This window comes from Schistocerca gregaria, chromosome 1 (assembly GCF_023897955.1).
Source record: "Schistocerca gregaria isolate iqSchGreg1 chromosome 1, iqSchGreg1.2, whole genome shotgun sequence".
In the NCBI taxonomy this organism is placed as follows: domain Eukaryota; kingdom Metazoa; phylum Arthropoda; class Insecta; order Orthoptera; family Acrididae; genus Schistocerca; species Schistocerca gregaria.
This window is the reverse complement of record NC_064920.1, coordinates 727,635,746-727,657,279: the sequence shown is the minus strand read 5'-3', so window position 1 is coordinate 727,657,279 and position 21,534 is coordinate 727,635,746. Positions and strand designations below refer to the sequence as shown.

At 43.2% G+C, this 21,534-nt stretch overlaps 1 protein-coding gene across 1 annotated transcript in view; it reads right to left on the bottom strand.

Moving 5' to 3' along the window:
* The window catches only part of LOC126266846 (germinal-center associated nuclear protein), a 296,356-nt gene that overhangs the window by 86,927 nt on the left and 187,895 nt on the right, over nt 1-21,534 (bottom strand). Inside the window, exon 19 of the mRNA XM_049971439.1 lies at nt 6,386-6,544. Coding sequence (XP_049827396.1) covers nt 6,386-6,544 — 159 coding nt within the window. The remainder of the gene's footprint in view (nt 1-6,385; nt 6,545-21,534) is intronic.

Below are 21,534 nucleotides of genomic sequence, written 5' to 3'. Positions count from 1 at the left end.
CTCCGAATGACAAGTTGACTAAAATCTCACTGATTACACATATTGACTATGTAGGAGGGTCATTCAATAAGTAATGCCTGACATTTCTTTCTCAGAACGTATTAATTGTTAAGAGTCAGAATTTGGTGACAATATACATCAACGTGTGTTGTCCATGTCCTATTTTTCTATGTAGTCTCCATCACATTCTATGGCCAAATGCCAAAATTGTGGAAGAGCCTGTATTTCCTGCTGGTAAAAGCTCTTATCCTGTTTTCATTGTGTTACTGACACTCTCATCATCTTCAAAGTGTGTTCCCCATAGAAAATCTTTAAATTGCCCAAAGAGATGAAAGTCCGAGTGTGCCAGGTCTTTGAATTTTGTGGTCCGCTGTGAGCATTTGTTGAACACATTGTGAGCACTTCTTTGAAGATCCGAGAGTCTCGGTCCTTGCAGATGAACAGCCAATGCTGACCAACAACTGTAGAGTCTATTGATGAGTTGTGATGTGCCAGTTGGCACAAATAATGGCATCTGCATGATTCAGCGTGTCTGGAACAGTGACTGTGACAGGACGCCCCGAGCATGGCCGATTATGGAGCTCTGTTTCTGCATTTGCTGAGGCTGTAACATTATTACTCGTCGTCCAACTGTACTCCTATCAACTGCAGCATCACAATACACTGCACACAAATGTTTATGGATATTCACCACAGTTTCTTTTTCTGTACACAAGAATTCAATAACAGCACACTACTTGCACCGCAAGTCATTTGTAGATGCCATTATGACACTACTACGGCTCTGCTATATGCCAGAATGGTTCGAAACTTCATCGGCGCACAGAACAAACACCAAATGTGAAGCACCAACAAGGATGTTTATCTATGTACATTAATGGCTATTGAAAAAAAAAATGTGGAGCATTACTTATTGAACAACCCTCATATTCTTCTTCTGTGACAATCAGATTGTGTTTCCCTATGTATTACCACACCAGCAGAATTTATATGTAAATCACATTTTGTATACAAATATAATAGAAGGAAACATTCCACGTGAGAAAAATATATCTAAAAACAAAGACGATGTGACTTACCAAACGAAAGTGCTGGCATGTTGATAGATACACAAAAAAAAACACAAAAATACACACAAAATTCAAGCTTTCACAACCAACGGTTGCTTCATCAGGAAAGAGGGAAGGAGAGGGAAAGACGAAAGGATGTGGGTTTTAAAGGAGAGGGTAAGGAGTCATTCCAATCCCGGGAGCGGAAAGACTTACCTTAGGGGGAAAAAAGGACAGGTACACACACACACACACACACACACACCACACACACACACAGACCCAAGCAGACATTTGTAAAGGTAAAAGGTACATGAACAGAAAAATATGTTATGGGATATCTTTAAATGTAACCTATAACAATTTTCAAACAATGGAAAATCCAGGGTGGAATGTAACAATATTATGAAAAGGAAAGTGGCTACTCACCATATAGCAGAGATGCTTAACGAGCTGACAATCTTTGCAAAACTCTTAAATTTTATCAAGATCTGACAGGATATGCATGCAGCTCTTTTCAAATAGTACTGTATATTATTATAGATAACTACGAGGTTTGTCCAGAAAATACGTATAAAAGTTGAATAATAACTTTATTTTACAATTATTCAGGTATTACGATATGGTCTCCTTCAAAGTACTCGCCCTGAGATGTGATACACATGTGCCAACACCGTTTTCACTGTTGATAACATTGCTGAAAGTCTTCAGTTGTGATGATGTTCAGTTGCCGTGTCGTTTCCGCCTTGATGACTTCCACATCTCCCAAGTGCCACCCACGAAGCACCATTTTGCATTTCGGGAACACGGGGCTAAACCGGGTGAATAAGGCGGGTGGTCTGTCACGGTGATTGAGCTTCGGGCCAAAACCTCGCACACAACGAGCGATGTGTGAGCAGGCACATTGTCGTGATGAAGGATCCACCTGCCCCCTTTTGCCAACTCTGGTCGAACTTGAGCCACACGAGCTCTGAGACGTGTCAGAACTTCAACGTAAAAATTTCCGTTCAGTCTCTGGCCGGGAGGGACAAATTCCTTGTGAACAATGCCTCTAGAATCAAAGAAAACGATCAACATTGTCTTCACATTGGACCTTGATTTTCACGACTTTGTTCTTGGTTCTCCTGCTAGTTTCCATTCCTTGCTTTGAGATTTGAGCTCCACATCAAATTCGTAAAACCAGGACTCTTCTCCAGTGATGACTCGGTTGAGAAAGTCCCCTCGTTCCTCTGCTTCCAACCAATCCTCACAGCACTCAACCCTCTTTGCTTTCTGTTCTGGCGTCAAGAGCTTTGGTACGATTTTCGCACACAATTTCTTCATTTCAAATTTTTGTGTCAGGATTTCGTGAACTACTGTTTTGGGGATTGACAGCTTGTCAGCAATCATTCTGACTGTCAATCTATGGTCTTTAAGAACACAAGCCTGAATTCATTCAACATTTGCATCGGAACTCGATGTCAATGGGCATCCTGGGCAAGGATCATCGTTCACTTCTTCTCGGCCACCCCGGAACCTTTTTAACCACTTGTTCACAGTTGGTTCCTTCAGAGAATTGTCTCCGTAAACCTGTTTCAAACACTCAAAAATTTCACGCCCTTTCTTGCCTAGCTTTGCAAGAAACTTGATGTTGACACGCTGTTCCTCAATCAGAGAGAGCTCCATGCCGACGGCAGGTGAGAAAGGGTAACTGTCAACAAGCTGCCACACACTCCCACCTTCACGCAGAGTGCTCTGACTCGAACTGAGCATTGATGGGATTGATTACAGTAGTAGTCCCACCTGGCAGTGACTGCAACTTGTAACATACAGACATTATTCAACTTTTATAATTATTTTCCAGACAAACCTCATATATCATCTGTTAAAAGTCACTATACAGTCCACCAACTCATCAGTATATATAACACACTTCCTTGGGTTATGCCAGAAAAGACTTCTAATTTATGATTCTCCACCTAAGTTACCAAGCCATATTCTCCCTACTATGAGTTCCTCAAGCCAAGCCAGCCAAAATTTTGATTCCTGTCGCATATGATTTAATTTTTGTTCATACGGGTCAGTGTGGTACTTCGTCAAATGGTTTTTGGAAGCTGAGAAAGGCTCCATCTTGATCCTTGGCTTTCAGGATGTTTTGTGAAAAAAGTGCAAGTTGGGTTTCACTTATCTGATGTTTTAAAAATGCATGCTGGTTGTCATGGAGAATCTGTTTGAGATACCTCATTACATTTAAACTCAGCATTTGTTGTAATATTCTTCAACAGCTGTACATCAATGACACAGTAGTTTCATGGACCACTTCTTCAGTCCTTCTTGCAAGTGCATGTGGTCTGTGTTTTCTTCCACCTACTAGGCAAAGTTTTTTATTTGAGAGATTTATGGTATGTTGTGGTTAAAAGAGGGGCTAGTTCAGCTATAATTTCTGTACTGAATATGACGGGGATTCAATGGGGCACTGGAGCTCTGTTCTGATTTAGCGATTTCAATCATTTCTCAATCTTGCTGATACTAACATCTATATTACTCATTTTTGCTGTGGTGTGAGAATCAAAGTGAGGCAGTACTCCTAAGTACCTGGACAGTACTTACATTAATAAAGCAGTTATGATGCACAAATGAAGAGTAGACTATTCTCTTCACACTACACTCAGCCTCAATTCCAGTATTAATCAAATGTGTACGTGGCTTTTGCACTTTTTGTGTCAGAAAAATCATATTAAAATGTAAAATAAAAAAGGGAGTACAAGTTATGAGAAATGAATGTTTTAAGTACACTTACAGCACTTACAAGAACGAATTGTGTGCTTTCATCAAGAGGTAGTCTTTTGAAGTTAACCATTTCTCTCTGGTTGACTGCTACATAAGGTGTGTTGTTCAGATGTGAAATGCTTCATTCACTCTTTGTAAGCAGTTGCCTGCTGTTATATTGTCAGTGGAGGGTTTCCAACCAGGTGCTAGATCTCATATGTGGAAGTTGATTTCAGATGGCTTGTTATGACACTGTAAGTATTGTTAAATGATACTAACTAGCTTAGCAGGGGGGGATTTGCATCAGATGGAAGAGGTATAATCTCTGATGGCGTAGCACACTGCCACTGCTGTGTTTTTACCATGTGTCACTTGCCACACCAGTCTGAGCCTAAAAGGTGTGGAGGATACTGTTTCTTCTGCACCTTTCACTTTCATTTTGATGTTTGCACAGTACTGCTTACATGCCAGAGCCCAGTCCAGTGTAATACCCAGGTATTTAAGAGTAGGGCAATGCTCCAACAATATTGTTCTCCATGTAACCTGTACCCTATGAATGTGCACCATTTGCAGATGTTTAAATGGGTTTTGTGGGATTTGGCTTAAGCTGGTACTAGACATTGTATTATTTAAGCTTCTTTGGGGCAGCAGTGAGCCTCTCTTCAAACTCCTCTAATACGATGCTCTGGGCCCTGTCCAGGAATTTTTCAAATGATAAGCAGTTTTCAACAAGACCTCTCATAGACAAGCTCAACGCCTAGACTTTTGTCAGAGTACAGCTTTTTTGCATCAATCAAATCAGAAACTGACACAACATGAGGTGTAACGACAAGTGTCCACCATCTTGCCATTAGTCATGTTCGTGTTCAGCATGCTCCTTATCAATGATGCAGACTCCTATGCTGAAATACATAAAGAAAAACCTTTCCTCAAATAATTAAAATGTAAATTTCTTGTATGAGGTGCATTCAAGTTCTAAGGCCTCCGATTTTTTTTTTTTTTCCGGACTGGAAAGAGATAGAAACATGCACATTGTTTTAAAATGAGGCCGCATTCATTGTCAATACGTCCCACAGATGGCAGCACCATACAGCAGATGGAATTTTACCGCCAGCGGCGAGAATGAGAACTGTTTTAAATACTTAAAATGGCGACATTTTCCTTACTTGAACAGTGTGCAATCATTTGTTTTCTGAATTTGCGTGGTGTGAAACCAATTGAAATTCATTGACAGTTGAAGGAGACATGTGGTGATGGAGTGGTGTCGAAAGTGCGTTCGTGGGTGCGACAGTTTAATGAAGGCAGATCATCATCTGACAACAAACCGAAACAACCTCGGGCTCGCACAAGCCAGTCTGACGACATGACCGAGAAAGTGGAGAGAATTGTTTTGGGGGATCGCTGAATGACTTGAACAGATTGCCTCCAGAGTTGGCATTTCTGTGGGTTCTGTGGACACAATCCTGCATGACGACCTGAAAATGCGAAAAGTATCATCCAGGTGGGTGCCACAAATGCTGACGGATGACCACTTGGTTGCCCGTGTGGCTTGTTGCCAAGCAATGTTGACGCGCAACAACAGCATGAATGGGACTTTCTTTTCGTCGACTGTGACAATGGATGAGACGTGGATGCCATTTTTCAATCCACATACAAAGCGCCAGTCAGCTCAATGGAAGCACACAGATTCACCGCCACCAAAAAAATTTCGGGTTACCGCCAGTGCTGAAAAAATGATGATGTCCATGTTCTGGGACAGCGAGGGCGTAATCCTTACCCATTGCGTTCCAAAGGGCACTACGGTAACAGGTGCATCCTATGAAAATGTTTTGAAGAACAAATTCCTTCATCAAAAACGTTGGGGAGGGCTGCGCGTGTGCTGTTTCACCAAGACAATGCACCCGCACATCGAGCTAACGTTACGCAACAGTTTCTTCGTGATAACAACTTTGAAGTGATTCCTCTTGCTCCCTACTCACCTGACCTGGCTCCTAGTGACTTTTGGCTTTTTCCAACAATGAAAGACACTCTCCGTGGCCGCACATTCACCAGCCGTGCTGCTATTGCCTCAGCGGTTTTCCAGTGGTCAAAACAGACTCCTAAAGAAGCCTTCGCCACTGCCATGGAATCATGGCGTCAGCGTTGTGAAAAATGTGTACGTCTACAGGGCGATTACGGCGAGAAGTAGCGCCAGTTTCATCAATTTCAGGTGAGTAGTTAATTAGAAAAAAAAATTGGAGGCCTTAGAACTTGAATGCACCTCTATATAAAAGCTATTATATATATGGAAATTATAAATATTCCATTTTATTACAGAACTAAGAAATGTGTAATCTGTACTAGCCATCCTCCCTGCTGTTTGAAGACGGGCTTGAGCCTAAACTAGTCACAGGAAAATAAATCATTCATGAAAAAGTATGGCTGGTTGCAATTTTTCTTCAGCAATATTAAGAAAAATTAAAGTGTTCGAAGGACTGAACATTGGATGATATTTGATGAAAACATTGCAGCAAGTAAATTTGTTCCAGAGAACATAACATCACAAATACCAGTTCCAAGGTTTGTTTTATTTCTTTTTACAAACTTACCTGCTGCATTACAAAAACTGAATTGTCTGCTAGAGACCATTCAATTTTGGACCAGAATTTCTCAGTAAAACAGGTTTCCCACAACTGCGGCAGATAGCATATGTAAACAGGTAGTGTACGTGGCCTTTTACTCGCGAGCCATTTTAGTGCTGACACCATCTGAGAAACAAATATGCAACATCAGAAACCACTCCTGCAATGTAGAATTTTGCAAACAGAATAAATTATTTTTCAGAAATCAATTACTTCTTTAATCATAAGTTGCTCATGTACAATAAAAATGTTAAAATGTGTGTGAAATCTTAGGGGACTTAACTGCTAACGTCATCAGCCCCTAAGCTTACACACTACTTAACCTAAATTGTCCTAAGGACAAACACACACACACACACACACACACACACACACACACACACAAACACCCATGCTTGAGGGAGGACTCGAACCTCTGCCGGGACCATGTGCAATAGTCCAGACAATTATGACAACATATTTCTTATAGAATGTAGAAGTATAAACACATGAATGAACACAGAAACATTTAAATAATTAATTAGCTGTTTTTTTTTTCCGAAATACAACAATACGAGTATGATAAGTTAGCAAAAAGTATGATGCAAAAGTCAAGCTGATTTATTCCTTATTTTAATGGCACACACAATGATATGCATTGATGTAAATCTCCCATAAATATATTATTCATAAGTAAATTACAAGGAGGCCATATGGCTGCCCCAGTAAATTACCTTCTAAGATGTGAAATTCCACATACAACCGACAGAAATACTAAAAAATTCAAAATATTATTCTTAGCTTATTTTTCCTTCCTCGGGAGTGAAAAATAATTGGTTAGAGAAGATTGAGAAGGAGAGACCAGTCACCCAGACACCACACTGAGAGGGATCCACCTGTTGTGATGACTACTGTACTTCATCCATTGAACACCAGAAGCATTGTTGTTGACGTTTAAATATTGTCAACCTCAGAGCACAAGAAAGCAGCTTAGATGATAGACAGTGCAGAGGTATTTTCATATATTGTTAAACAAGCACTCATCACACAGAAAACACATATAACAATGAGTGCAACATTTGTACTCCTCACAAAAAGTCCATGTTGTCTGCAGGTGTGAAGATAAGACAGTGAAGAAAATCTGAGTTTCTTCATGTCTAAAGAAATGACCAAACTGAACTATGGTCTGATTAGAATTACTTGTTAATTGAGACTTCACATCTTGGAACTTAGTTCTTACAATCAGAGCTCATCCCAACACTGTCTTCTGTTGCAAGTGTACCACAACAAAGCACCATTTCAACTGCAGTCTCTGAAGAGTGTGGTGTAAATATGTAGTGAGTTATCAGTCACTGTCAGCAGTCCACATATCTGCCACCACATGCAGCACAAGAAATCACGTTCACGACTGCATCTGTACTCTACAAACTGTGCATGGCAGAGGCTACATCCCATTGTACCAGTTATTACATATTTTCCCCGTTCCATTCATGTATGGAGAATGCCTCTATGCGTGCAGCAATTGTACTAATCTTATCCTCACAATCCTTTTATGAGCAATACGTTGAGGTTTGTGATATAGTCCTAGAGTCATCATTAAAGCAGATTCTTGAAACCTGGTTAATAGAGTTTCTCAGAACAATTTACATCTATCTTCACGAGTTTTCCAGTTCAGTTCCATTAATATCTAAAACGGAACTGAACTGGAACACTCTTGAAGATAGATGTAAATTGTGCAGATATCTAATATCTAAACCCCCCCCCCCCCCCCCCCCCCATGAACCATGGACCTTGCCGTTGGTGGGGAGGCTTGCGTGCCTCAGCGATACAGATGGCCGTATCGTAGGTTCAACCACAAAGGAGGGGTAACTGTTGAGAGGCCAGACAAACATGTGGTTCCTGAAGAGGGGCAGCACCCTTTTCCGTAGTTGCAGGGGCAACAGTCTGGATGATTGACTGATCTGGCCTTGCAACATTAACCAAAACGGCCTTGCTGTGCTGGTACTGCAAACGGCTAAAAGCAAGAGGAAACTACAGCCGTAATTTTTCCCGAGGACATGCAGCTTTACTGTATGATTAAATGATGATGGCGTCCTCTTGGGTAAAATATTACGGAGGTAAAATAGTCCCCCATTCGGATCTCCGGGAGGGGACTAATCAAGAGGACGTCGTTATCAAGAGAAAGAAATCTGGCGTTCTACGGATCGGAGCGTGGAATGTCAGATACCTTAATCGGGCAGGTAGGTTAGAAAATTTAAAAAGGGAAATGGATAGGTTAAAGTTAGATATAGTGGGAATTAGTGAAGTTCGGTGGCAGGAGGAACAAGACTTTTGGTCAGGTGAATACAGGGTTATAAATACAAAATCAAATAGGGGTAACGCAGGAGTAGGTTTAATAATGAATAAAAAAATAGGAGTGCCGGTAAGCTACTACAACCAGCATAGTGAACGCATTATTGTGGCCAAGATAGACACAAAGCCCATGCCTACTACAGTAGTACAAGTTTACATGACAACTAGCTCTGCAGATGAAGAAGAAATTGATGAACTGTATGATGAGATAAAAGAAATTATTCAGGTAGTGAAGGGAGACGAAAATTTAATAGCCAAGGGTGACAGGAATTTGTCAGTAGGAAAAGGGAGAGAAGGAAACATAGTGGGTGAATATGGATTGGGGCTAAGAAATGAAAGAGGAAGCCAATCTGGTAGAATTTTGCACAGAGCATAACTTATTCATAGCTAACACTTGGTTCAAGAATCATAAAAGAAGGTTGTATACATGGAAGAATCCTGGAGATACTAAAAGGTATCAGATAGATTATTTAATGGTAAGACAGAGATTTAGGAATTAGGTTTTAAATTGTAGGACATTTCCAGGGGCAGATGTGGACTCTGACCACAATCTTTTGGTTATGACCTGTAGATTAAAACTGAAGAAACTGCAATAAGGTGGGAATTTAAGGACATGGGATCTGGATAAGCTGAAAGAACCAGAGGTTGTACAGTTTCAAGGAGAGCATAAGGGAACAATTGACAGGAATGGGGGAAAAAAACACAGTAGAAAAAGAATGTGTAGCTCTGAGGGATGAAGTAGTGAAGGCTGCAGAGGATAAAGTAGGTAAAAAGACGAGGGCTGCTAGAGGAGGAGGAGGAGATTAGTGTTTAACGTCCCATCGACAACGAGGTCATTAGAGACGGAGTGCAAGCTCGGGTGAGGGAAGGATGGGGAAGGAAATTGGCCGTGCCCATTCAAAGGAACCATCCCGGCATTTGCCTGAAGCGATTTAGGGAAATCACGGAAAACCTAAATCAGGGTGGCCGGAGACGGGATTGAACCGTCGTGATGCCGAATGCGAGTCCAGTGTTCTAACCACTGCGCCACCTCGCTCGGTGAGGGCTGCTAGAAATCCTTGGGTAACAGAAGAAATATTGAATTTAATTGATGAAAGGAGAAAATATAAAAATGCAGTAAATGAACCAGGCAAAAGGGAATACAAACGTCTCAAAAATGAGATCAACAGGAAGTGCAAAATTGCTAAGCAGGGATGGCTCGAGGACAAATGTAAGGATGTAGAGGCTTATCTCACTAGGGGTAAGATAGATACTGCCTACAGGAAAATTAAAGAGACCTTTGGAGAACAGAGAACCACTTGTATGAAAATCAAGAGCTCAGATGGAAACTCAGTTCTAAGCAAAGAAGGGAAGGCAGAAAGGTGGAAGGAGTATATAGTGGGTTTATACAAGGACAATATTATGGAAATGGAAGAGGATGTAGATGAAGATGAAATGGGAGATACAATACTGCTTGAAGAGTTTGACAGAGCACTGAAAGACCTGAGTCGAAACAAGGCCCCGGGAGTAGACAACATTCCATTAGAACTACTGACAGCCTTGGGAGAGCTAGTCATGACAAAACTCTACCAGCTGGTCAGCAAGATGTATGAGACAGACGAAATACCCTCGGACTTCAAGAAGAATATAATAATTCCAATTCCAAAGAAAGCACGTGCTGACAGATGTGAAAATTACCGAACTATCAGTTTAATAAGTCACAACTGCAAAATACTAACGCGAATTCTTTACAGACGAAAGGAAAAACTGGTAGAAGCCAACCTCGGGGAGGATCAGTTTGGATTCCGTAGAAATTTTGGAACATGTGTGGCAATACTGACCTTACGACTTATCTTAGAAGAAAGATTAAGAAAAGGCAAACCTACGTTTCTAGCATGTGTAGACTTGGAGAAAGCTTTTGACAATGTTGACTGGAATACTCTCTTTCAAATTCTAAAGGTGGCAGGGGTAAAATACAGGGAGCGAAAGGCTATTTACAATTTGTACAGAAACCAGATGGCAGTTACAAGAGTCAAGGGACATGAAAGGGAAGCAGTGGTTGGGAAAGAGTGAGACAGGGTTGTAGCCTCTCCCCGATGTTATTCAATCTGTATATTGAGCAAGCGGTAAAGGAAACAATTCGGAGTAGGTATTAAAATTCATGGAGATGAAGTAAAAACCTTGAGGTTTGCCGATGACATTGTAATTCTGTCAGAGACAGCAAAGGACCTGGAAGAGCAGTTGAACGGAATGGACAGTTTCTTGAAAGGAGGATATAAGATGAACATCAACAAAAGCAAAACGAGGATAATGGAATGTAGTCAAATTAAATCGGGTGATGCTGAGGGAATTAGACTAGGAAATGAGACACTTAAAGTAGTAAAGGAGTTTTGCTATTTAGGAAGTAAAATAACAGATGATGGTCAAAGTAGAGAGGATATAAAATGTAGACTGGCAATGGCAAGGAAAGCGTTTCTGAAGAAGAGAAATTTGTTAACAGCGAGTATAGATTTAAGTGTCAGGAAGTCATTTCTGAAAGTATTTGTATGGAGTGTAGCCATGTATGGAAGTGAAACATGGACTATAACTAGTTTGGACAAGAAGAGAATAGAAGCTTTCGAAATGTGGTGCTACAGAAGAATGCTGAAGATAAGGTGGATAGATCACGTAACTAAAGAGGTGATGAATAGGATTGGGGAGAAGAGAAATTTGTGGCACAATTTGACTAGACGAAGGGATCGGTTGGTAGGACATGTTTTGAGGTATCAAGGGATCACAAATTTAGCATTGGAGGGCAGTGTGGAGGGTGAAAATCGTAGAGGGAGACCAAGAGATGAATACACTAAGCAGATTCAGAAGGATGTAGATTGCAGTAGGTACTGGGAGATAAAGAAGCTTGCACAGGACAGAGTAGCGTGGAGGGCTGCATCAAACCAGTCTCAGGACTGAAGACCACAACAACAACTACAACAACAACAATATCTGAAACACTCCCTTATGCACACCTGAATTTCCTTCAACATCAGACGCGATGACTCTACATCCAAGATAACATGCTACGTCCTCCCTACCAAAAAGTACTCGATCCAGCCACAAATTTCACTTGATACCCCATCTAATCATACTTTTGACAATAGGCACAAGTGTGGCACAGAATCAAATGCTTTTCGGAAATCAAGAAATACTGTACCTATTTGATTGACCTGATGCAAAGATTTCAAGTTCCTCATTGGGGTATGATGCTACTGATTTTTTTTATCTCATTTACCAAACATATCTGTATTTCTGCTTGTTTTAGTTTGCACTTTGGTAATCACTGTTGCCACCACTGCATCTGTTCACTGATACCAGTTTTGATATGGACGTCCTCAAAGAGGTTAGGTCTATTTGTTGCCATGCATCCAATACATTTTCATCAAGTGGGTTTCCTTACTATTTTTCTTGGTAGTTTTCAGAGATAGCTTTTAGTTATCACACCTGCTACTGACAAAATTGTAATTTTTTCCAATTAATTGCTGGACGATTAAGGTCTCCACCAATAATTACGGTGATTGGGGAACTTACATCCCAGTGAGTTGAGGATTTCTCTCAAGCTTTCAGTTACATCAGGAAATGAGTCTGGTGGACGACAGAAGGATTCAGTTATCATTTCATGTCCACCCCTTATACTGAGTCTTAGCAATCTCACATGCAGTTTCAATTTCTATCTCGGCAAATCTGAGTTTCTTGTCTATTGCAATAAATAAACCACCTGCATTTATCATTTGTCTATCCTTTCACAATACATTCAAATTTTCCCAAAAAATCTCACTGCTATAAATTTCAAGTTTCAACCAGCTTGCTGTACCTAGCACCACTGCTTTTCAGGCACTTTGTTTTGAATGCTTCAGCAGTTACGCATTATGATTTTAATACTCACCTGTGGAAGGCATTTCTTTTGATCTTACACAGATGTTTTCTGGATTGGATGGGGAGTCACCTAACCCAAAAAAACTCTTGTGTACACCACACATACAGTCAGCTACCTAAGTAGCAGCCTCTGACATGTAGTGCACACCTGACAAATTTAGGTGGACCCTACAGTTCTCAACTCTATGATGCAAGTCCAGGAAGTTGTAGCCTAGCTTGTCACAGAACCTCTGAAGTCTTCAGTTTCATCGTTCCAGTTGATTCAGAACCAAAGGACAAGATTAGTTCTGGGTACAATGCTGCAAATAGTGAGCTTCATTGATACTCCATGCACTGGTCTTCTAGACCTCCTCTGCCAATTGCTGGAATGAACCGAGAATGACCTAAGAGTTCTGATTCCAGGCATCATTCGTTCCAATATGCGCCATACTCTGCAGCTGATTGCATCCTGTTCCCTCAAGGGCTGCCGGAATAGTCTCTTCAACATGTTAAATGAGGCCCCCAGGCACACACATTGAGTGTACCCAGTGTCCTTTCCTGTCTCTTGCTGCCATTTCCCTAGGGGGCACCATCATTCGCCATATGTTTGAACTGCCGGTGATTAACAGACCCCAACACTTTGTGTTTGTATTTTCTTGACACTGAATGAAACAAGGTTCCCCAAAACAGATGGCACAAGTCCCACTGGCTCAGCTTCAGTTTCAGTGAAAGATAGCACCTCAAACTTGTGTCAGGGGGATCAGTACAACACCCTGAGACCGCCTGGTCCCTGTAAACCCTGCACAAGATGCCCAGATCTACCACTGACATGCCAATCATGACAGTCAAGTGAACGAGTAGTGACAGATTCTGTTTTTTGTGCAGAGCAGACAGACATTTTACCCATTTCTGCATATAATTTCCTGTTGTTCAAGTCTTAAACAATGGGTAGCTGGCAGTTACTGCAATTCAATGTGATAAATGTCAAATAACAAGTAATTTTAATCAGCGTCTCAGGTAGAACTGGTGGGCTCAGGGAGGGCACCTAACCACATACTACCTCTTAACAATTCCAAATCTGAAATAACATCCTGACCTCATGGAGGCATGGGATGAGGCCAAGAGGAGGAGGAAGAGGAGGAGGAGGAAATATGTTCACATTAGAATGTGTTTAAGAATTCAGTGAAACAATAATCTAACTTTTCTTCATTTATTCTCAAGGATTTGGAAGGTGGGAATTTTGTTATGATGGTGACCACTTGGAGACTGACTGTAATGTCAGTATCACTTAGCTGCGAATGACTGAGGCAGTGTATGAAGTGAGTTGAGTTGTGAATATGGTGTTCATACTTACCCACATGTTCACTGTCTGTGTAGTTCGCATAGCCAACAGCAGAAATTCTGTCATTCAGTCACATAGTTTTGATTGTGCATGTCAGATTGAAAGAGAAAATTATGAGGGTACTCCCCTACCCTAGGTATAAACAATTCTGTTAGGATGTCCATACCTCCGGAAGATGGTTGGTTGGTTTAAAGGCATGAGAAGGCACCAAACTACGAGGTCATAGGTCCCTTGTTCCTAATAAAACAATGCCACAAGTGTGGGAATAAAATAGACAAAACATATAACACAAAACAGAAAGAAAGGAAAAGCCACAAGGATGAAAGGAAGGCAATTAACACTAAAAGAAACAAAAGAGGACGAGAAAACAACACAGGAATGCTAGAAACAGAAAAGAATTAAACATGAAAGCAGATTACAGTGGCTGGCCAACCACGAGAATAAAAAGAGAAAGCCAGCCACTCTGTAAAATATTAAAACCTCCACCCTAAAAGCATTAGGGTGGAGGACACAGAGGGACAAAGGACATGCGCTAAAACCTACATAGAAGTATAAAACCCACTCTCACTGATAAAATGTAAAACTAAAGCTGCTGTGGAGGCATTGTCGCCCAACACCAACGGCAGGGTGCTGGGAAAGTTAAAAGTCTGCCGCAGAGCAGCTAAAAGTGGGCAGTCCAGCAAGAGGTGGACGACTGTCATTTGGGAGCCATAGCAACACTGAGGTGGGTCCTCGCAACGGAGTAAGTAACTATGTGTTAGCCACATATGGCCAATCCAGATCCGGCAGAGGACAACTGATTCCCTGCGAGAGGCCTGCATGGAAGAGTCCCACACATCCATAGTCTCCTTAAAGACATGCACTTTGTTGTGTGTGCTGTTATGCCATTCTGCCTCCCAAAGCCAGAAAACCCTGCAATAGCTTCAGAGGCCTATCTCCAGAAGAGGTCTCCGCGTCACCTCTTTGGCCAGTCTGTTGGCAAGTTCATTGCCGGGGATTCTGACATGTCCCGTAGTCCACACATAACACCATGGAATGGCAGGACTAATCCAGGGCATAGATGGACTCCTGAATGGATGCTACCAGAGAGTGGTGAGGGTAGCACTGGTCGACAGCTCGCAGGCTGCTCAATGAGTGAGTACACAGGAGAAATGACTCCCCAGGCCATGAGCAGCTGTACTCAAGAGCATGAGATATGGCCGCCAGCTCTGCAGTGAAAACACAGCAGTCAATTGGCCAGGAGTGCTGCTCAATATGTCCTCCATGAACATATGCGAAGCCTACGTGGCCATCAGCCATTGAGCCGTCGGTGTAAAACACTTCAGAGCCCCAGAACACATCAACAATAGAGAGGAAGTGACAGCAGAGAGCAGTGGGGTTAACGAAGTCCTTAGGGCAATGCAAAAGGTCCAGACAAAGCTGCAGGTGAGGCGCACGCCATGGATGCATACGTGAACGGAGCGCAAGTAGAGATGGTAAAGGGAAGGACTGCAGTTTGGAGAGAAGGGGCCGCGCGTGAACCACAATAGTCAGCCTGGATCTGGGCCGCCGATACAGGACATGGACTGCCGCGCGCGGACACCAGCCTCCACCAGTACGCTGGTCACTGAACTCGTCCTAAAAGCGCCTGTCACTAATCAAATGCCACAGTGGTACACATGTTCGAGTAAAAGCAATGCTGAAGGCGCTGCCGAACCATAAACCACACTCCCACAGTCAATTAAGGATTGGACAAGGGCTCTGTAGAGCTGCAGCAGCATACGGCGATCTACACTCCAATTGGTGTTGCTCAGGCAACATAGGGCATTGAGGTGCTGCCAGCACCTCTGCTTAAACTGACGAAGATGAGGAAGCCAAGTCAATCGGGCGTCGAAAACCAGTCCTAGGAATTAATATGTCTCCACTAGAGTGAGTGGATTATCATAAAGGTAAAGTGCGGGTTCCGGATGAAAGGTATGATGGCGACAGAAGTGCACGACACATGACTTTGCGGCTGAAAACTGGAAGCCGTGGGCAAGAGCCCATGATTGCACCTTGTGGATGGCTCCCTGGGCGTGCTGCTCAGCAACAACAGTACTGGAGCAGCAGTACGAAATGTAGAAGTCGTCTGCATACAGAGAAGGTGAGATGGAGGGCCCACAGTTGCTGCAAGACCGTTAATGGCCACTAAAAATAGAGACCCACTAAATACAGAGCTCTGTGGGACTCCTGGATATGGATGGAACTATGGGAGTCACCAACCTGGACAAGGAAAGTACGGAGCGACAGGAAGTTTTGGATAAAAATCGAGAGTGGTCTCACACAACGTGGCAAGGATACGATGTCGCCAAGTCATGTTGTATGCTTTACTAAGTCAAAAAAGACGGCAATCAGGTGTTGCCGTCTGGAAAAGGCTGTTCGGATGGCAGACTCGCTGGACACAAGATTATCAGTGGTAGAGCGACCCTGGTGGGCTGACTGGCCAATAGCTATCCACATCAAGCGGGTTTTTACAGGGTTTGAGCACCAGAATGATGATGCCCACCCGCCACTGCGATGGGAAGACACCACTGCACCAGATCTGATTGAAGATGACGAGAAGATGTCGCTTGTAGTCAGATGAGAGATGTTTAATCATCTGGCTGTGGATGCGATCAGGCCCAGGAGCTGTGTCAGGGCAATGTGCAAGGGCACTGAGGAGCTCCCGCTCTGTAAATGGGGCATTACAGGATTGACTGCAGGGTGTAGTGAATGAGAGGATGTTCCCTTCCAGCCACCGTTTTAGAGTGTGAAAGGCTGGGAGGTAATTCTCTGATGCAGAGGCTCGAGCTCATGCTCGGCAATTGAGTTTGCGTCGGTACATAACTCACCATTTATGGTAACACCAGGGACAGCTATTGTGGCCTGGTACCCAAAAAGACATTTGACCTTTGCCCAGACTTGGGAAGGTGACGTGTGGCACCCAATGGTGGAGACGTATCTCTCCCAACACTTCTTCTTCCATTGTTTGATAAGGTAGTGAACATGGGCACGGAGCCGTTTAAAGGCTATGAGGTGCCTCAGGGAAGGGTGCCACTTATGTTACTGTAGAGCTCGCCGACGCTCCTTAATTGATTCAGTGACTTCCAGCGACCACCAAGGGACTGCCTTACACCTTGGGCACCCTAAAGAGTGAGGGATAGCGTTTTCTGATGCAGAAACAATTGGGCTAGTCACCTGCTCAACCATCACAACGATGTTACCATGTGGGGGAGATTCAGTGGCGACAGCAGGGGTGAAAGATCACCATTATGCCTTGTTCAAAGCCCATCTGGGCAGGCGTCCGTGCGCCTGAGGCTGGGGCAGTGACAGCAAGATAAGGAAATGGTCACTACTACGTCATGTGCTTTCCAGTGGATAGATGTGAGAAGTCCTGGGCTGCAAATTGATAAATCAATTGCTGATTAACTACCATGAGGCACACTGAAATGTGTGGTGACCCCAGTATTTAAGAGGCAGAGGTCAAATTGCGACAGTGAAGTTTCAACATCTCTGCCTCAGCCAGTAAGCATGGTACCACCCCACAAGGGGTTATGGGCGTTAAAATCTCCCAGAAGTAGGAAAGGTTTAGGGAGTTGATCAATCAGTGCAGCTAATATATTCAGGGGTACTGCACCATCTGGAGGAAGATATACATTGCAGACAGTTATTTTTTATGTCATCCTTATTCTGACACCCACAGTTCCAAGAGGGGTTTGAACGGGCAAATGTTCACTACAGACTGAGTTTAGACCATAAATACAAACTCCACCTGACACTCGATTATAGTCGCAACGATTCCTGTAATCGCCCTTACAGCCGCATAAGGCAGGGGTGGAGGGAACCAGGTTTCCTGGAGAGCAATGCAGGTAGTAGGTGTAAAGCTTAACAGTTGCTGTAGCTCAGCCAGGCGGTGGAAAAAACTGCCACAATTGCACTGGAGGATGACATTGTGAGATTGAGAAGGCATGGAACATTCAAAGAGGCAGTTTACACATCAGAGTCACCTGCTGCCACTGATTCATTGCTTGAGCAGTCTATATCTATTGTGTCTGAGGGTCTGGCGAGATCTAGGTCCTCAGCGGACACCAAAATCTCCACCCCATCCTCAGCCACAGAGATTGTAGGTAGCAGTGGTGCGAGTGCCACCGCAATTTCCTTGGTCTTATTGGTTTTCTTTTTTGATTTCTCTCACTGCTCCTTGGATTTCCCTGGCTGGGAGGACTTTACTGGCTCAGTCTCCCGGACTGAGGATGAGTGTGAAGCCCTATGACCAGCTGCTTTTGGGCTCTTCAGCCACTAGGGGGTGTCTTCTTCCCCACTAGAAGAAACTTGGGAAGAGAGTGACCCAAGGGGCCCCTTCCTAGCAAGAGAAGCCACAGAAGACTTACACTTCTCCGGCTTAGAAGTGGAGAAGTGGGGACGGATGTCCCCGATGGTTGGGTGAGGAGGGGAGGGGGGGGGGGGTTGATCCCAAAGTAGGTGGTGCACGAGCAACAGGGAGGGAAATGCCCCCCACCATTACGGGGGCAGGTGTAGTCTTCCGGTTCCAGGGGTGACCTGGGTTGGCGGAGCTGATGGTGCCAGAACTGTTGTAGTGGCGGCGTAAGACAATGTCATATGCACAGAATGCAGGCGTTCAAACCTTTTCTTAGCCTCTATGATTTTCCTTTCTTTCTGGAGAATCTTGCAGTCAGGCGAGCAAGGCGAATGGTGCTCTCTGCAGTTGACACAGAGGGGAGGGCGGGTCACACGGAATATTGGGATATGATGGGCGTCCACAATCTTGGCATGTGACGCTGGAAATACAGCAGGAAGACATATGGCCGAACTTCCAGCACTTAAAGCACCGCATAGGGGGAGGGATATAGGGCTTTACATCACACCTGTAGACCATCACCTCGACCTTCTCGGGCAATTTATCACCCTAAGGCCAAGATGAAGGCACCCGTGGCAACCTGATTATCCTTCAGACCCTGGTGGACACGCCAGATAAAACATTCACCTTGCTGCTCTAAATTTGCACGCAGCTCATCGTCAGACTGCAAAACTCTGTGAAATAAGATACACTGGATCATATTTAAGCTCTTATGGGGCGTGATGGTTACATTCCCCAGCTTGTCACAAGCGAGTAACTCCCGTGACTGGGCAGAGGATGCTGTGTTGATCAAGACTAACCCAGATCTCATTTTCGACAAGCCTCCACCTCCTCCAACTTGTCCTCTAAGTGCTGAACAAAAAATTGAGGCTTCTTCATCATGAAAGATTCACCATCAGCTCTCGAACATAAAAGGTACTGGGATGAATAAGATCCGCTGCCATCCTTAGCCTGACGTTCCTCCCATGGTGTGACCAGGGAGGAGAATGATTTGGGCTCGTAATTCTGTGCATTTAATTCAGCTCGTGACCGCTTAGAGACTGCTGGTGTTTTACCACCAGCAAGAGATGATGGACTACGCTTCATCACATGGCTTCCACCCTGATGCCACTCATTCTGACCAGGTGTCCTCCACACAGGTGCCACCCAGCCGCAGCGAATGCCACCTGGCAGGATGGCCATTGCCAGGAGTCCCGATGCCCCAGGGGGATGGGCATCTACCCCTTGGCATACGTGGGAAGTTAACGGCACAGGCATCAGCAGAACGATCCCTGCGTCGTCAGGGGGCTACAACCAACAGGGTACATGGAGGCCCCACCACAACGGACTGGCTACCATACTGGATATCAGTTGCAAAGAAGTCCGTGGTCATCGTCAATGCAGAAATCGACACTACATAGTGCATGGTGGAAAATGCACCCAGGAAAGTGTCCATGCCCAAAAGATGGAGAATGGGCGGGACTGCAATGCGATGACAAGAAAGTGGGCTAAAGATCTCAATGCACAATGGACACGATGCGCCCTTCCCCACTTGGCTCTCTCTTCAGGAAAATTTTGAAGAATGGAGGTCAAACCCAACAGGGGACCGTCACATAAAGGCCAAAACATGTGAAACTCCTTTTAGTTGCCTTGTACGACAGGCCGGAATACCTCAGGCCTATTCTAGCCCCCGGACCCACAGGGGGGAGGGGGGGGGGGGGCTCTGGAAGAAGGAAGAACTATATGTTTTATGTCTGCAAAACATGTTTTTGTGTCATGTTATCTGAATCTTGTACAATCAAATAATTTTTTTTTTTTTTTTATTTCAACAGTTGCTCCTTTGAAATGTTTTGTAGTTTCTACAATAATGTCCTATCCTTGCAGCACTTTTTAACACTTGTCTCAGTACTTGAAATGCCAATGGCCTTGCTGCATTGGAAAAACCAGTTCCCACCCCGATTGCTGAAGTTAAGTGATGTTGAGCCCTGTTAGTAATTCGATGGGTGGCCATCTGGGTATGTCAGATGCCACTGGCTCACGTACACACAAGTTGCTGAAGTGGCGTCCAATTGAAAAACTGTCATCAGGCTAGTGGATCACATGGCATTATTGTTGGGCCTGATGATCTAACAGTAAACCATGTGCCTGGAAACTGAAAGGTCATGGGATTAAATTCTGGTTGAAAAAAGACTGTTCAGTCTCTCTTTTAACCTCTCAAAGATGTGATGAGTCACTAGATTCCATGTTAAACCAGAGATCTCCTTTGCACAGTTGGATAATTAGAGATTAGGGCACACACAAGTTGCTGAAGTGGTATCCAATTGACAGACTTTCATTATTTAGTGCTCGAATATGATGACCTTATGATGTTTGGAAATAATTTAAAATTTCTACATAACCATACAATGTTGTGCCTGAGATACCTACAATCATGTACGTTATTAGCGATCCTCCCTAAAGTGCTACAATGGTATGAGGGTTTTTCAATACCTCAGATACTAACATTATGACAAATTACCTTTCTGTTCATGAAGTATCTTATCCCATCATTCTGTCCTCTTATAAGCCCACTATGTTTCAGTACACTAAAGTAACGTGTTTTGGCTTGCTTGCCGCTCTCAGCACCTGGGATAGTGGCAGTTTGCAGAATATGCCGCACAATATAGTGCAGAATAGAGATTTTACGTTCCTGTTCATTAGTCAAAAGTGTTAATGGTGCGAACTCTGCAGTGCTAGGATAAGGCCTTTTCAGCTGTCCCAAAGATCTTCAAACAGTAACCACTTTCTACCAGATTAACAATACAATTCAACACTCACTATTCTATAAGAGGCCTCACACTTTCCACTCTTAATATGAGGATTCATACAAAGAATGGATGATAAACTATAGTAATATATGTGTAATACACTGTTGTCCTTCTCTCTGAATAAGTTTATAGTTGATACTACAGTAAAATGATTGGTCATTACTTCATTTTAAAATAACATTGAAGTGCAGAACAACTCATAAAGATAAATGTGAAATGTAATCTTGAAAGAATCATAAGGTTCTAATAAAGTACTTCATGACAAATCACATGATTAAAAAACTCATGTAATGATTTGAAAATGACCATTATGACTGAAATAATCACCAATAAATTTCAGAGTTAATGCAGTTATGAAAGACAATAAAAAACAGTAAAGTCAATCCTAGTTGCTGATGCTAGCATGAACAACATG